This window comes from Lissotriton helveticus, chromosome 9, assembly GCF_964261635.1.
Source record: "Lissotriton helveticus chromosome 9, aLisHel1.1, whole genome shotgun sequence".
Classification (NCBI taxonomy): domain Eukaryota; kingdom Metazoa; phylum Chordata; class Amphibia; order Caudata; family Salamandridae; genus Lissotriton; species Lissotriton helveticus.
Window position 1 is genome coordinate 236,349,592 of NC_136070.1, and position 16,180 is coordinate 236,365,771.

Genomic DNA, 16,180 nt, shown 5'->3' on the forward strand with positions numbered 1-16,180 from the left:
ATTCTAAGGTCTTGTTATCTCCTCTGACATGTTCCACCAAAGCCGCCCTGTCCAAAACCCAAGTACTGATCCCCACACTTTCCAAAATTGTCTTTCCCTATTTTCCATAGCATTTGCTAACTTCTCCATGCTCAAGAGTGTTCATATCCTTTGTCCCGTAAGGACATTATCTTCTTACCTGTGGCCCCACGTAGTGGGTAGATGGTTTCTGTGTGGGTCCTAGTGACATCACCAAAGCACATCAGTTGTATGGCTCCTAGTAAAAGTAGTTAGGCGCTTGTACCAAGACAAATGAGGGAAGATCCGATTAAGATGATTTTCTGGAATATAATTCAGGTTTTCTGATTTCTGAGCCTTTGATATAGCCACTAAACTGAAATTTCTCTGCACATTTATACAAATATCAATAATTACAGATAGTAAATACATGCTACCTAAGCATGAAACAGGAAAGAGACATTCCACTATCGTGTTTTCAGCTGTAAAAATAATCAAATACAACTAGGTTGACATAATTTGAATCTTACCAGATGCATAATTCTTTGCGGCAGTGTTAGTGTGTGTTCGCAGCTCCTGTCAGGTATTAGGGATACAAATAAGCCCACATCCCTTGTGCTGAATCTAGGGTTTTGTTATTACTGATTAATAGTTCACCACCGTTCAAAGATTACGTTTCCTGTTCATTGTTTTGTTTTCTCTGATGGACTTTTTTTCCCTTCACAGACCGTTGTTTTTTTCTTTGGTGACATCGAACCACAAACTTGAAAGTCATGGACCACTGTAAGTGCTTGTTGCTCTTAATTTCTGCTTGTCATGACAATCTCAACCTTTATTTTCTTTAAAGTTGTTAAAGGTTTATTGGCAATTTAAATAAATCACATCAGCCCAAATCAGTGACACACTATAATAAACCAATGCAAAATAGATACATTAAAAATATAACAAAGTGTTCAAAATGATCTCAAACTAAATAATAACCATTGTACTATGGTAATACAGCAATAATGTAAATACATTTGATTATTCTGCAATACAATCATAGAAACAGGGTAGTAATGAAGGGGTAGGTCGAACTGTGCTCACGCAGTAACAACATGAATGTTCATTTATACTGGTGAGACTTCATCATATGAGCGCTTGAGTGCACTAGCTAGATTTTCTGCTGTTCATGTAAAGCGAGTTGCCTGGACTTTAATTTTCCTCTTGAATCTTTTCAGGTTTACAGGCAGATTATACAAAATGGCAGCACATTCAAAGACTCGATCATTGATCTTCGAGCCAAACTGAGCAAAAGGACAATTGGTGTTCAATACAATCAATTTGACCCATTTTGATGTCATAAGTGTCAAAGTTGTTGAAATAGTCCACAAATTGACAGGGAAGTGGGTTGGCCCCACTGGTGAGACTCTTTCTAGCCAGTAGGGTTAGTGCTAATAAAAAAATCAATTGGCTTTTTATTTTTTCAAAAAATTCAAAAACTAGCAATTTACTTGAAATATAGATTTGCTATTATTAATCACCTGTTGATACGTTTAATAGAATGAAGAGTGCTTTACAATATAGGCGGCGGTGAACAGTTAATATATTGTCATGAATTGAGCATTTAGAAACGTCTTGATTTAGAAATAACTCGACAATGTGTTTTAACTTACATAGTGGACGGAGGGAAAGATGTGTGTCCTTGTCGCTCAAAACATAAACTCAAACTTAATTTTTTCTACAAAATAATTGTTAATTAAAACTTCATATATGAGAGAGTATCAAGTCAGTATCTAAAAAATTAGGTAATTGGCTCTAATGCCATATTCTTCTGGTGCATACGGTGAAATAAAACATTTATACATTATAAATTCCCATTGCACATCATTGCATAATGCAGTTGTGTCTCATCGATGTATTTACTTGAGGGTGTTTACAAAGCACAACCATCACTCTGCTAGAGTCTCTTGTAATCTTTTTTTTGATTTTCCAAAGGTCGCCGAAACATGTGAAGGTGTAAACCAGCAGTGTTTGGCATCCAGTGTCAGAATTACAGGCTAAACATATAAGAAACATTTGCATAAAATATAATTAACATAAATAGGCTCGCTGAGACAGTCGGTGGTTAGCAGCTCACAAATCTGACATGGATCAAGCTTTATGTTGGATGTCCTTGGTCAAAACAAATGTTTCTCCCAGACTCATGCACACCATTAGCAACGGTGAGCAATGTAAATGACCTGATAAGAAAAACAATTTCACTAGAAAGTCACTTTTATTCATGGAATAATGGAAAATTGTAGGGAAAATGCAATCCCGATTAACAAAGGCCAGGTTGCAGCAGCTTTGCATGTGGAGAGGTCACTTACAAAACAGTATGTTCTGCCACTTTTGAAAATGCTCTGGAGTTGTTGATAACTAGGGGAGGAGGTGTGTGTGTCCCACAGGCAGCGTCAGTGGATAAGGACAAGTTAATGAAGCCAACTTTCACAAAGTCATATATTTATGCCAGGTGTTAAAGGAACGCTATTTAGCACACTCTATGCTTTTTTATTTTCCACACTTTGATGAATCCATACTCCCAAAGTATATTTATTTTCTTTGATAAAAAAGTCCTTTCTTCAATAACAAAAATGAATATTTCACTAGGTCACACTGTCCAGTAGCAGAAGAAACCCTACATTATGCAAACAGATTGCACAAATGTAATTTTGTTCAAATACAATATCTAATCAATTATTAATTCAACCCATCATTGTTTTTTGATTTGCAGCACAAAAGCAGAACCAGGTAAGACATTGTAAACTAAACCTTATAAGATGGTGCAAATTTGGTGGCAGAAGTTAATTTTCTATCATGAAAACTCCTACAGATCCAAAGGGTGCCATTTACCTTCCTCATACAATGTGCAAAGTAAATCAAAACGAGAGTAGCTTTTGACACAACTTCAGACTGCAGACTGTCACTTAAGTGTATACTTGAGTGTCTCCATCCCCTGAAAGCAGGGAGTGGAGCTATCTAATGCTGAATTTACAAGCGTAAAGTGCCTATTAGTAAATTTTCCTACATAAATGGAGTTCTCTGCCACCTGTGCGAAGATATCCCTGAGGAAATCTAGCGAAAATAATTAAAGTTTATTACTTTTGATTTTTTTTTAAATCAAATACAATGTTAATGCAAACTACAAATGTTTATAACGAAATAAAATACAAAGTTACAAGACATTACTCATCAAAATAAACTTTTATTAAATAATGTAAGTACATTATTTACTTTCTAAAGATAACCAAAATAAAAAATCCTACCTTAAGTAGCTTTAATATTTTTATTAATAAATTAATATTTAAGATATTAATTAAAAAACTAATGTAAGTTATTTTTTTACTTTAATATAAGCTTAAAAATAATATTGAACGTGTTTTAAATAAGGTATATTGTAGACTAATAAAATATTCAATTGTCTATTTTGTGTTTTTTAACACTAAATTATTTTTAATTGAAAAGTCAAAATAATTTATTTTTACATCATTTTCCATGGGTTGTTATTTTAAGTCACAGCCCCCATTAGTTTTATAGGGATGTGTTGCAGTACCAGTGATTGGTCATTTGTAGTACCAGGCTTACTCCAAGGGTGGGCTGCAATACATTTAATCTGTTTGTGGCCTTTTGTGGTTTAGTAAATTTAGAAGTGAAGTTTGTAATGGTAATTGTCTCACACTTTTGTGAGTGGGGTGGTCACCCTAATGGAACACTGGAAGATCACCATACCCAGAAGAAAGACTAAATTTTTTCTCCACTGATCAGTGACCGTGGATTTTAAAATTCCTCCTGAAATCTTGTTTGTTTAGATTAAAGAATATTTACACAGATTTGGGAAAAGCATCTGAACATCTTTAATCTACTAGGCTTTTGTTTGTTTTTTATTTGGTTCTGAGTGTGGCCATGTCCCCTTGGTCACGCCATCATTGTAGCAGGTTTACGCCTCATGTGTCCGTAATGATGATATATTGCCTCTTCTCCTCAGCCAAACTCTTGCACTCTGACCTAATGAAAGCCCTCATGTCATGATACTAAATTGGACTCGTTGTAGTATCTCTTATTACCATTGAACTTCTAATCTACTCGAGACTCTGTTCCATATGTTTTGCTGTAAAGCGCTCTGATACCCTCTGGGTCGTGCCATCGCTATATAAAACTTCTAAAATAAAATAAAATAATCTCAGTTTTAGCTCTCAATGCTCTAAAAAAGTAAATTCATTACATAATATGCCTCGCCTAAATAATTTCCTTGGGGGCAGAATTATAAAATCATCCTTTGAATTTGTATCGGAAAAATATCCATTAATCTCTTAGCATCTGTTAGTAGTCAATGTATGTAGGTTTCAAAAAAGATTCTATAAAATGTTTGCAAAAGTGTTTGCCACAGTGGATGCTGGTAATTATAATTATGTAAAATGATTGCAATGTTCAATACTGTAAAAGCGATCCAACCCAAATCCATCAAGTCTTTCTAAATAATTTGTTTGCTATGTCTTTATATGTAAATGTCAACCTATTTTTATTGAAGTCGCCAATTATAATGGTCATATTGATCAAGAGTCCATAAAAGAAATACAACATTCATATATTCATATTAGCATTGCTTCAAACTAACCTAAACACTAGTGGAGTTACTGCTTTTTTCAATTGGGTATTTGTTAATTCTGTTGAATCTCTGTGACCCTGATGCAAAAGAGCTCCCTTACGCATCTATTGAAGACTGGTGAGACTTGGCCTGCGGGCAGCCGGCATATAAAGCAGTTGACTTCCAAGCATTCAGTCCTCTTGATAACTCCCAGAGAACTCTCCTCAATGTCATGCAAAGCCAAATTCAGTTGTGTTGCTGAGCCTGTGCACTCAGCGCAGCTCGAATAATCTCTCAAATATAAGCATTACATGTATCGTAGAATCTTACAACTGCACTAATTTCAGTTATTTTCTTACAATACAGACATTTTGCCCTTAAATACCAGGCTTTATTTGTTCAGCAAATAAATACAATCTCCTTCATCAGATTACAATTTTCTCAAAATAATGCATTTCATATTCCTAAATCCACTTGTAATTTTTAGTAAAGAAGCTTATTTTTCATCAAATAGCCACTATTTTCTGAACATACTCTGGCCTTCAAGTACAATTTCTCATATATATTACCCCATCCATCACTTTTTGTACCCTATAAAAAGCTTGACATTATCTTATGATATCCCCATTGTCAACAAACACCAGCTCTTAATTGTATGTACATTAATTAGTTTGGTCTGCAAGGCCAACATATCAGCTTATTTTTCTCATCAAATACTCACATTTAACACAGCTTCAAATAGACAGATCCAGACGCTCCTGCCCATGGGTTACCAGATCATGCCGGGTGGGCCACGGACAATGCTTACTGTGTGAAGAGATAAACTTGCAGCAGCTCACGCTGATTCATTGTGCGAGAGGCACGGTTCCAATGTGAATGGGCCCGCTCACTGTTGTGAAGAGCCCAAAAGCTTGACTCAAAGGAATCGAGAGACACACCAAGGGCCCAGGACCTGAGAGGAACCTCTTGGGAGTAAGGAGCTCAATGAAGATGGGTCCAGGGGCTGTGCTGAGCCTGCGATGTACCTGAGGGTCTGATCAGGAGGCCAGCAGGCTGGCCCTTTGAGCCACTCTGGGGTCCTGGGTTCAAGATGGATTCCAGTTCCAGTTCTTCCTTCCGACATAAGAGGGCAGCAGGTCAGCACAGCAAGTCCCCATCTCCTTCAGAGTAGCAGTCCAGCAGTGTGGCAGTCCTTTCAGCAGCACAGCAGTCATTCTTCATGGCAGAGTATCCACAGGTCCAGATGTATACAGAAGTGGTATGTCTGAGGTCCAGTTCTTAAACCAATGGTGCCTCTGAAGTGGGTAAACTTCCAAGAGATGCGTTTGAAGTGCACATATGCACTGCCTCCCTGCCCTGGCTCCAGACTCACTACAGAGAGGTGTGCAGCCCTTTGTGTGGGGACAGGACACCGCCTATTCAGGTATAAGTGATGCTGGGTCCAGCTCCTCCCTCCCACCCTGCAAGGATAGCCCATCAAGTCACACTTAAGCTCCCATTGTGTGCGGCTGTCTATGGGGAATACACAAAGCCCAGCTGTCACTGACCCCAGACAAGTGATCATAGACAGGCAGCAGGCATCAAATGGATAAAGCAAAAAAATGCCAACAATCTAAAGGTGGCATTTTCAGAATTGCAAATCCGACTTCACTGTAAGTTGTGATTTTAAATTGTTATTTTGAAACTTAGGAGTCTTATCTCCTACCGAATTGGAGATTAGACTTATACAATGTAATAAACAAATCCCAATGTTATCCTATGGGAGAGATAGGCCTTGCAGTAGTGAAAAAAGAATTTAAGGGTGTTTCACTACCAGGACATGTAAAACTCAAAAGTACATGTCCTACTTTTTAAATACACTGCACCCTGCCATTGGGCTTCCCAGGGCCAACCTTAGTGGTGACGTATAAGTATTAAAACGGAAGGTTTGGGCCTGGCAAGAGGTTTAACTTGCCAGGTGTACATGGCCTTTTAAAACTGCACACACAGGCTCTGTAGTGGTACGCCTGAGACATGTTTAAAGGGCTAGTTAAGTGGGTGGCACAACTAGTGCCGCAGGCTCACTAGTAGCATTTAATTTACAGGCCCTGGGTAAATGTAGTGCGTGTTACTAGGCACTTCCCAGTAAATTAGACATACCAATTGTTAATAAGCCAATGTAACCATGTTTTAGGAAAAGAGTTCAAGCACTTTAGCAGTGGTCATCAGTGATAAAGTTTGTAGAATCCTAATGCCAGAAAAAACGAAATCAGCAAAAACAATAAGTCATAAGGTAAATATTAGGGAAAACCATGCCAATGACACAGGGTCTAACAAACACCCAATGCTAGAGATGCCCACCAGATGCCATTAGTAGCGATGAGACATTTGGAGGCTACAAGTGGCTACTGTATGTAAACGGTGACTTAAGGATGTCAAGAATGTCCAATTAAAGTCAAGGATGCTATCAGAGAATAAGTGTACCCGCTAGATATCATAAATATCAGCCAGATGCCGCTGGTACTCAATATAACCCACTGGTGGCCACCAGTTAATAGGGATGTCCTCTTCTTGAAAAAAAAAACACCAGATGCAAGGTTAGACCACCATATGATAAGGCGGCCCCCAGATGTCAGGGATGCCTATCCTGTGCAATGAATGGGTAAACTATGCCAGGAATGTCCACTGGATATGAGAGGCGGAGAAGATGGCATAGATGCCAACCTTACAAAGGAGAGATGCCAACCATACAAATATGCACAAACAGATCAATATAAACAATAGCAATAAACATCTACGCAATATTGTATATCCAAAATTGCCTCTCACATTTTGCTTTACTATTTGCCACCTGTATCTTTGCGATTCTCCCTCTGCTGCTTAGAAGCATGATATAGCTTAGCCCCAGAGGGGATGAGAGATGTTCCAAGAATCACAGACACACCCAATCAAATGGCAAAGTGCTTCTGAGCCTGCCTTAAATCCGCTATTTGTAAAGCATGAACAACTTACCCCATAGGATCTCAAGGTGCTGGCCCAGAGTCACATAGTGCTGAGCTGCCACCGGGGATCGAACCGTGAGCCCTGCGCACCAGAGTCAGCTGCCCTGGCTGCTGCACCATACCTCTCCTTTGCTTGCCTTGGCATAGAAAGCGGGAGGGCTGCAAGCTGCTTGTCTGTCTCCTTAACTGGATATTGGTGAGGTGTCCGTACAGTCCCAGGAAAAATAGTAATAATAATAATAATAATATATATATATGTGTGTGTGTGTGTGTGTGTGTGTGTGTGTGTGTGTGTGTGTGTGTGTGTGTGTGTGTGTGTGTGTGTGTGTATGTGTGTGTGTGTGTGTGTGTGTGTGTGTGTGTGTATGTGTGTGTGTGTGGGTGTGTACATATATATGTGTGTGTATATATATGTGTGTGCGTGTGTGTGTGTGTGTGTATATATATATATATATATATATATAGCAAACAGAGTAACAGTAGCCACTCTGTCGGTGACGTCCTTGTGGGCTGTGAAGCAAAGTCCTGCTTTGAGGATACATTATGCATCAGCTGGTTCTGAAGGAGCTGCAGGGATTCCAATGTGGGTCCTGTGTGGTAATCGAGGATGCCGTTGACAAAGAACTTGCAATTTGAAGGACTGTCTTGAAGAAGTGTCATGCAGTGGTGCTTCTGATGAGGCTCTGGGCTGCGATGGAAGTCCTACACGTGGGACAACCAACGCTCTGGTCAGGAGGCCAGCCAACTAGCCCTTGTAGTCAGTCTGGTGGTTTTGGGTTCAAGAGACATGTTCCGTCCTTCACTCAGGCTGAAGAGCAGCAGGCAGTAGGGCAGCCAGTCTTTTTTGCAGATTAGAATGGCTGTCATTCCTCTAAGATTCCCCACAGGTCCAGATGTGTACTGAAGAGCTGGGTCTAAGGGTCCAATATATATGGTGCCCACTTTGAAGTAGAGGAAGCTTCTAGAGGTTTCTGACCCCCCCTGAGGTGTCAGGCATCCCTTTTTATTTTTATTCATTTTAGGAGCTTATATAGCTTGCAGCTACCCCCAACGGGGGTGTCCTGGCGCTAGGACAGGCAAAGGAAGGAGTGGACTCAGTGGATTTTAGTCGCTGGAGAAAAGCCAAGTCTTAAGGTCTCGGCGGAAGTGCCAAGGGTAGGCTATTCCAGATTTGGAGGCGGCCACCGAAAAGACTCTGCCGCCCATTCTAGCGCGTTGGAATCGGGGGGTAAGGAGTCGCAGATGGTTGGATCTAAGAGCATGGTTAGATCCCCTTCCCCCCTGCCATGGCCCCAGCTTGTCTGGGATGACAAAAGACCAGTGTCAAACTCTTTGTGAGTGTGCTCAGGCAGAGCCTTTGTGATGTGCAAGTGTGGTAGGTGCATCTCCTCCCCCTCATTAACACTTATTTTCCCTTTATCTCACTGTCTGGGAGCAATATACAAATAACATATGCCAGCTACACCCATTCATGTGACCCAGGAACAGGCTGCACGCACCAAATGGTTAGAACAAGAAAACAACAACTTTCTTAAAGTGCCATTTACAGATCTTATCACCTCAATCTCCACACTACCTTAACTATAACTCGCCCCTTATCCATGCACTACCTATACCTTTATATGCTACAGAAGTTAGAGCATATGAAATCACTGAATTAATAACAACACTTATGACATCTCAAATTATATGATTTGCCTGAATATTCTGCATGGTGCAGTGGTGAGTTAGAGTTAATGTAGTGTGGCGAGTTAGGTGAGAAGACTGTGTACAGAGGTGAACAAGTTATCTGAATGTTAATGTGGTACGTAGGATAAATATGAGTTATAAGTATGACATATTACTTTGAAAGTGGTGCTTAGATGATAAATTAAAGATATAACTATAGTTGTATAATTTCTAAAGTTTGTGTAATTTGAGTTGTTTTTATACAAACATAAAGAAATATTCCCTGACTATAACTGATCTTTAACCGTTGTTTTTTTTGCGGCAACCCCGTAATGACTTCCATGGCTATTTGCATATTTTCAGTGCGTATTAAATATGAAAACAGCAATTTTATGTAGAAAGCCATATTTGTGTTACACAAACTGTGGTTTCACAGGCATACATTTTTTTACTTTTCCAAGAAAGTAACTCTTCTACTAAGAATGAATTTAGAGTGGGAAAACCCTCAAATAGTGGGTGCATTCCAAAATGTATTTTCTTGTGGCTATTCAGCAACATTTCATCAGCCTAGAAAAAGGCCAGAGATTTGAAGAGCTGTAGTAAATACATTCCAGGGTTTGAATAGGAACAGAGGAATACTTTTACAAATGGTTGGGGGTGTAGGTGTTTTCCCAATGGGCAACAAAAATTATGAAAGTGCAGATGCTTTCATGTAAGACCTTTGCCTGTGCGCAACTGTATACTATATATATGTATGGATGCGGAACTACTTTCTCATGTTCGTAACGGGAATCACAGATATCTTCTACCACTACTTCTGTGAACCTCGGACTGCCAAGCCTCACATATGTACTCATGGAAACCCTAGTGAATTACCAAAAATCACATGTTTAATCCAATGTTAACAATAAGGTCCTCAACAAAGTTTTTAGAGGGGTTTTTAATATCTGTCACACTTTGCACTTTTAGTACTTTTGAGTAACATCCATAATAGTCTTCCAATGGAAATACATATACAGGAAACTCTATTATGCTTAGCTTCTAAATGAATTAAAATTAGGAAATAACATAAAGTAGATGTAACCATTTACAGTTCATTTATATTATTTATTGTGTTGTTAGAACGAATGACAAGATATGGCTTCTCCCTCCTGCACCCTTGTGAGTAAAACAGGAGCAGAGTTGAGGACGCAGCATTCATTGATGATCTGCTGAGATCTATAGTACCATATGTGACTTCTGATCTCATTGACGATGTCATCAATTGCGTAATCAATGGCAAAATGTTTGGTGTTACAAATCTTTGAAAATAATTGCTGTACTAAAAAGGGTCTAAACTGTTCATGATAATACAAAATTAAAAAACAATTAAAACAAAAATGGAAAACCTTTCATGTTATTTACGTGCTCATACGCTGCGTGTAGTTGTATGAAAATTGTATTCTTTTACATGTTGTTGCCGTTCCCAAATCAAGGGCCAATATTACATTAAGATAAGTAGGTGTGGTTGCATTACTGTGCCATCACAAGATGCCATATGAGGATGCCGGATTATACCAAGAGACTTTACAAATGGCATTTTTGCTACAGGAGACAGAGCCTCAAAGTGGGAAAATAATAATTTTCAAGAAGGCTCTAAGAATCCTTGCACTGGAACTGCTGAAATATACAGGGGTGGTTCAAATGAGACACATATGCTTGTTCTTTAAAGTTTTTGTATTATGAATGCTATTGCTTCACTAATCACCCAATAAAGATGATGACTGTGTACATTGTGCATGTGTATTGTGGATGCTTCTATGTGTTAAATGACTGTGCTATACACTTAAAAGATTTTGATTCATTTTAGTTAACCATAAACTGACCATCTCTCATATTATTTTCTATCTCTTTTCACTAGGGAAAAGAAAGTGAAGGAACGTGCAGTGTTCAAACAGACCTCTACAGACGAAAGCAGGACCAAGGACAAGACAAAGGACAAGATAAGGGTCATGGCCAACAACAAGGGCAAGGAATCACTCCTGGCAAGGAAAAAGATTATGGAGCAGGCCAAGGTCATGGCCAGGAACATGGGAAACAAGGAGTTGAAGGAACATGTCATGGAGTAGAACAGGGACCCGGTCAGGGAAAAGGAGAAAGATATGACCAGGGAAAAGACCAGGGATATGGTTATGGAAAAGACCAGGGGAAAGATCAGGGATACGGTTGTGGAAAAGACCTGGGTAAAGACCAGGAAAAAGACCAAGGATATGGTCAGGGAGAAGCAGAAGATAAACACCTTGGAGGTGGCCTGGGACAAGACCAGTGGCAAGGCTGTGGAGACAAACTAGGAAAGGGCCAAGCAGAGGACAAGGGAAAGGGTCAAGAACATGGAAAAGAAGGAAAGAGTCTTGAAGAGGGCCAAGGACAGGGACGGGAAGGAAGGTGCCATGGTAAAGACATGGGACAAAAGCAGGGAAAGTAACTCAGGCAGTTTCTAGGAAGAGAACGTGACAAGGAATCCAGAAAATAAAAGCCGTCATCCATTATTGCATGCTGTACCACGTAGGCATTCAACATGCATCTTTTCAATTAAACTGCCCTAAAACTGTACAATCAAGTTCCATCTCGATATTAAGATGTGACATTGTTAAAATGATAGAGTTGCAATGTATACTTTAAAATAAATTCATGACTCAATTATCACCTCTTCAGTGTATTTTTTGCCGAAAATACATTTTCATTGCTATGTAAACCCATACTATCTTCAATTATGTAGAATATTAGAGAAAAAGATTTGCATTGTCAGCTCCTGGAACATACTGCGTATTTTTTTAATTAGGCTTAACTTCCTTTCAATAGCTCAAGAGATAAAACTAATCAAATCCACATCTACGTTGTTGATTTCGATCCACACGGGTGTTCTGTTAAAGCGGTTGTGAAAGCAGTGCTTTGAATTTGAGAGAAATGTAGTTGTGCAACTTTATCTCTCCCATCACAGGATCTAGGTATTCTTTTAAATCCATAGGTCGTGGTCATGGTACAAGTCCAGCCGATTCACAATTCTCAATCACACATAAAAAGCCCTACACAACACACAACCAGAATACCCGAACAGCCGCTTACACTTTCACCAACCCACCAGACAACTATGCTCTGCCCCACTCTCACTAATCCACATTCCTACATCTGCAAAAGCAAAACTGGAGGCCCCTTTTTCTCCCACATAGCACCCAAGACATGGAACGACCTTCCTCAACACATCAGAGCCTCCTTCTGCATTCCTGAATTCCTCAAGATGCTGAAGACCTGGTTCTTCAGATAAACACCTTGAGGACCACAAACCTCCATACTGGCCCAAACGCTTGGATACCCCTTCAGGTGATTAGAGCACTACATAGATCAATATAACATAACATGGTGAGCTTCTGTGGCCTAAGTGACTCCCTTAAATTCTACACTCAACTCTCCCTTGTGTGATGCAGTATAGGATGAGATAGTAAGAATGTAGCAGTATTCAAATAGAAGATATGAGGAAAGAGATGCAAAAATGAGAAGAAAAACTCAAAATGGAGGAAAGTTGAACAAACAGAAGTGAAAAAGAGCGAGAGGTGTTAGAAATTGATCTGCCTAGTGTATTTTTCACTATAAATCTTCGTTTCGAACTTCTGGGTTCTTGACATCTTATGTTGAAAGAGACCTGTTGAAACACTCCCAAACACATATTTGGTGGTAAAACTAGACACCTTTTTTTAAATGCAGCCTCTGAAATTGTAACATTGATTTGACTGCTTCTCACAGCCTCACACCTCCACTGGAACATAGTAAGATATCAGTACCGTATTGTAAGGCAACACCACCCTGCCTGTTCCATTTGGGTAAGTTAGAAATTGTAGCGCATTATATGTTTTCCACACTTCATAATATATGTCATGCATTTTAGAGCGCTTTCTCAATCCCTAACAGTCATATTGGCCTGAAAATATCAAAAGATGAAATATTTTCTGTAATTCATTAGTCAACTGTTGTTATTGTAGTGCTTATGAGATATTAAATGTTGTATAACTGGGACACTTAAAAATAATATTTAGTCATTCAATCGTTTGACCATACGACTTTCCATCTGTTCAGGTCTCTTAGCAAAACTCCACCTACACTGTTAGAATCCTTGTATTTGATGGGGAACACTCAAAATGCCCAGTAAGAAAGACTGGGGTGAAAATGCTTGCTCTCTTCTAATGTGAAAACCTGTGCCATCATTGTTTCAAGAAGTGTTTAATTACAGATCCTACCTAATCTACTCTGTCTAGCATCATCTGGAAGGGCCAGCAGAAGCTTAAATGCCTTTAAAGTAGGCTCAGCTTGCCCCCTGTCCCCCATTCTTTTCGCGCTTTATATGGAGCCACTTGCGCGAAGAGTTCGACACCACCCCCTCATTCAGGGGATAAGATTCGGGGGAGATGTCCATAAAATCAGCTTATATGCGGACGACATTTTGCTCTCTGTCACCGACCCTGCTAAGACCCTCCGGGCCCTTTTTATTGAGCTGCATAAATTCGCGCAGGCCTCGGGGTTTAAGAATAATGCCGATAAATCAATTGCCCTCAATATCTCGCTATCAGAGGCCACACTAAACCACTTGCAGGAGGAACACCCGGTTCAATGGTCCGACGCTACGATTCCCTATTTAGGAGTGCAATTAGGTCCTACCATTCCAGCTACTGTCACGGCTAACTATGACATACTTTGCGGCCAAATTCGTGGGGAGTTGCGCAGATGGAAGCATCACCCCATATCGTGGTTGGGCATAATAGCCGCTGTCAAGATGACAATCCTCCCCCAGATACTTTATCTTTTTCAAACTCTCCCTCTGCGTCCCCCGGCAGGCTGGATCCAACAAACCCAATCTGACCTCGCACACTTCATCTGGCAAGGCCGAAGACCGAGGTTCAAGCAATCTATTGCGGTCCTCCCCCTGGAGAAGGTGGAGTTGGTATACCTGACCTGCATCTTTATTTTTATGCTGCGCAGCTCCGCTATCTAGTAGTGTGGCACCGCCTGGAATCCAAGAACCACTGGTTGTTCCAGGACCAGGCGGTTGCGGGTATGCCCTTGCAGGGTATCCCTTTCTCCAGAGAAAACATCGACCTCCTAACCTCTACGCCTCCCACGTCACGGGTACACTCATGGAAACTTGGGATCGCACCGCTATCTCACATGAGTTGTCAACGTTTGCCTCTCCCTTGACGCCGTTATTCAACAATCCTGATTTTACTCCAGAGCTGGACCCCAAAGAGTTCGTGAACTGGTGCCTCTACCCGTGCCGGTCACTAGGGCATCTATTTGATTTACAGGGCATCATCCCGTTCCCTCAAATTAAAGCAGACTATTGCATTCCAGAGACGGGTAGAATGCATTACCTGCAGCTTAGACATTGGACTCTCCAACCCCAAATCAAACCTGGGGCTCAGAGATTTTTAACCCATTATGAGAAATGGCTGGTCACCTGAACGTCAGACAAAACATTAATCTCGGACCTGTATAAACACCTTCTTGCGGCTAACAGTCACACTTACAACGCAGGTCGGGCGAGGTGGGAACGGGATCTGGGCAGACCTCTCTCACACAAAGAATGTAGTGGCATATACTACAGGGCACGGCACTCAGCTTATCACGTAGGTCTCATGGAGACTCTGACCAAAATCGCTACCTACTGGTATCACACACCAGAGCGCCTACCCCGATTTGATCCTCCTATCAGTGATAGATGTTAGAGGAGGTGTTGTGAACTAGGCACTTTAGAACATCTTTTGTGGAGCTGTGATAGACTCCAATCTTATTGGACCACCATTTTAGATGACATTGACTCTCATCTGGACACACAACTCCCACGCTTCCCAGCTTACATCCTCCTAGGGCTGCCCAATCCGGTGACATACCCCCTAAAATCTAGAAGAGGCCGTCTTATTGCTATTGCGCTAGGGGCAGCTACCCAGAATATATTGGCCCACTGGCGCCCTCCTCAAGCTCCCCCACACGCGGGATGATTACATAGGCTATGGTTAGTGCTAGGGATGGAGAAATTGTTGCTAACATTGGCGGGTAGAGGGGAGGAATTCCCAGAACTGTGGCAACCCTTCTTGACACTGCTCACAGCAGAGTTCCGGGAACTGACTTGCCCCTGATATCTGAGGCTCCTCCGGCTAGCGGACACGCAAATCCCTGGGCCACACACTCCCCAGAAGAAGCGATGAACCCCACAATGCTGGCACTAGTTTTCCTCGTTTTGTGTGTGTTTTCCAGAATTTGTGGACGGGGGGGTGAGGGGGGTTGGGGTTTTGATTTCTTCCTTGTTTTTTCCCGCTGTTGACCCGCTCACAGCAAAACCTTGGTAAAACGGACAGCGCTGATAATTGATGTCTGTATCGCATTGTTTTGATGGAGCAGGGGGTCCTGTTCCCCTTTGTTATGTCTGAAATGCAATAAAAAGATTTAAACCATAAAGTAGGCTCAGCTGAACTGGTTTGTGGTAGGTGAAACTGGATAGCAGAAGAGTTTCTCAGGGATGCCTCAAGTCATGCAGGACTTTTATTTGAAAAAAGTTCTCGTATAATCAAAGTAGCACTGGACATGCTCTTAAAACAGGAACTATGTCAGCCTGTAGAAAAAAGTGGGAATTTAGACCAAGGGAAGTTTGTATAGATTGTACTTAGATAACCTAATAAATATATAATGCCCTTCTTTTACAAAATCTTGCCATGAAGGCTAATGGCACTTCAGAACTAGCCAGTAAGAAGCGAGAGGAAGACTTTGACTCCCGATTGCTATAAGCAACCCTGCTTGTCTGAGGAACACTGGAAGAACTAGTCCTACCTCTTCCTGAATTGCTCTTACCCAGAAATGATTTTCAAAAAGTAGAGAATAGGTGTTCTAAGGTCGTGCACAGAGT

At 40.7% G+C, this 16,180-nt stretch overlaps 1 protein-coding gene across 1 annotated transcript in view; it reads left to right on the plus strand.

The window, feature by feature from the left end:
* Window positions 1–730: 730 nt before the first annotated feature.
* The window catches only part of LOC144781130 (uncharacterized), a 290,550-nt gene continuing 275,100 nt past the window's right edge, over window positions 731–16,180 (plus strand). Inside the window, exon 1 of the mRNA XM_078659793.1 lies at window positions 731–780. Coding sequence (XP_078515919.1) covers window positions 771–780 — 10 coding nt within the window. The 5' untranslated portion in view covers window positions 731–770. The remainder of the gene's footprint in view (window positions 781–16,180) is intronic.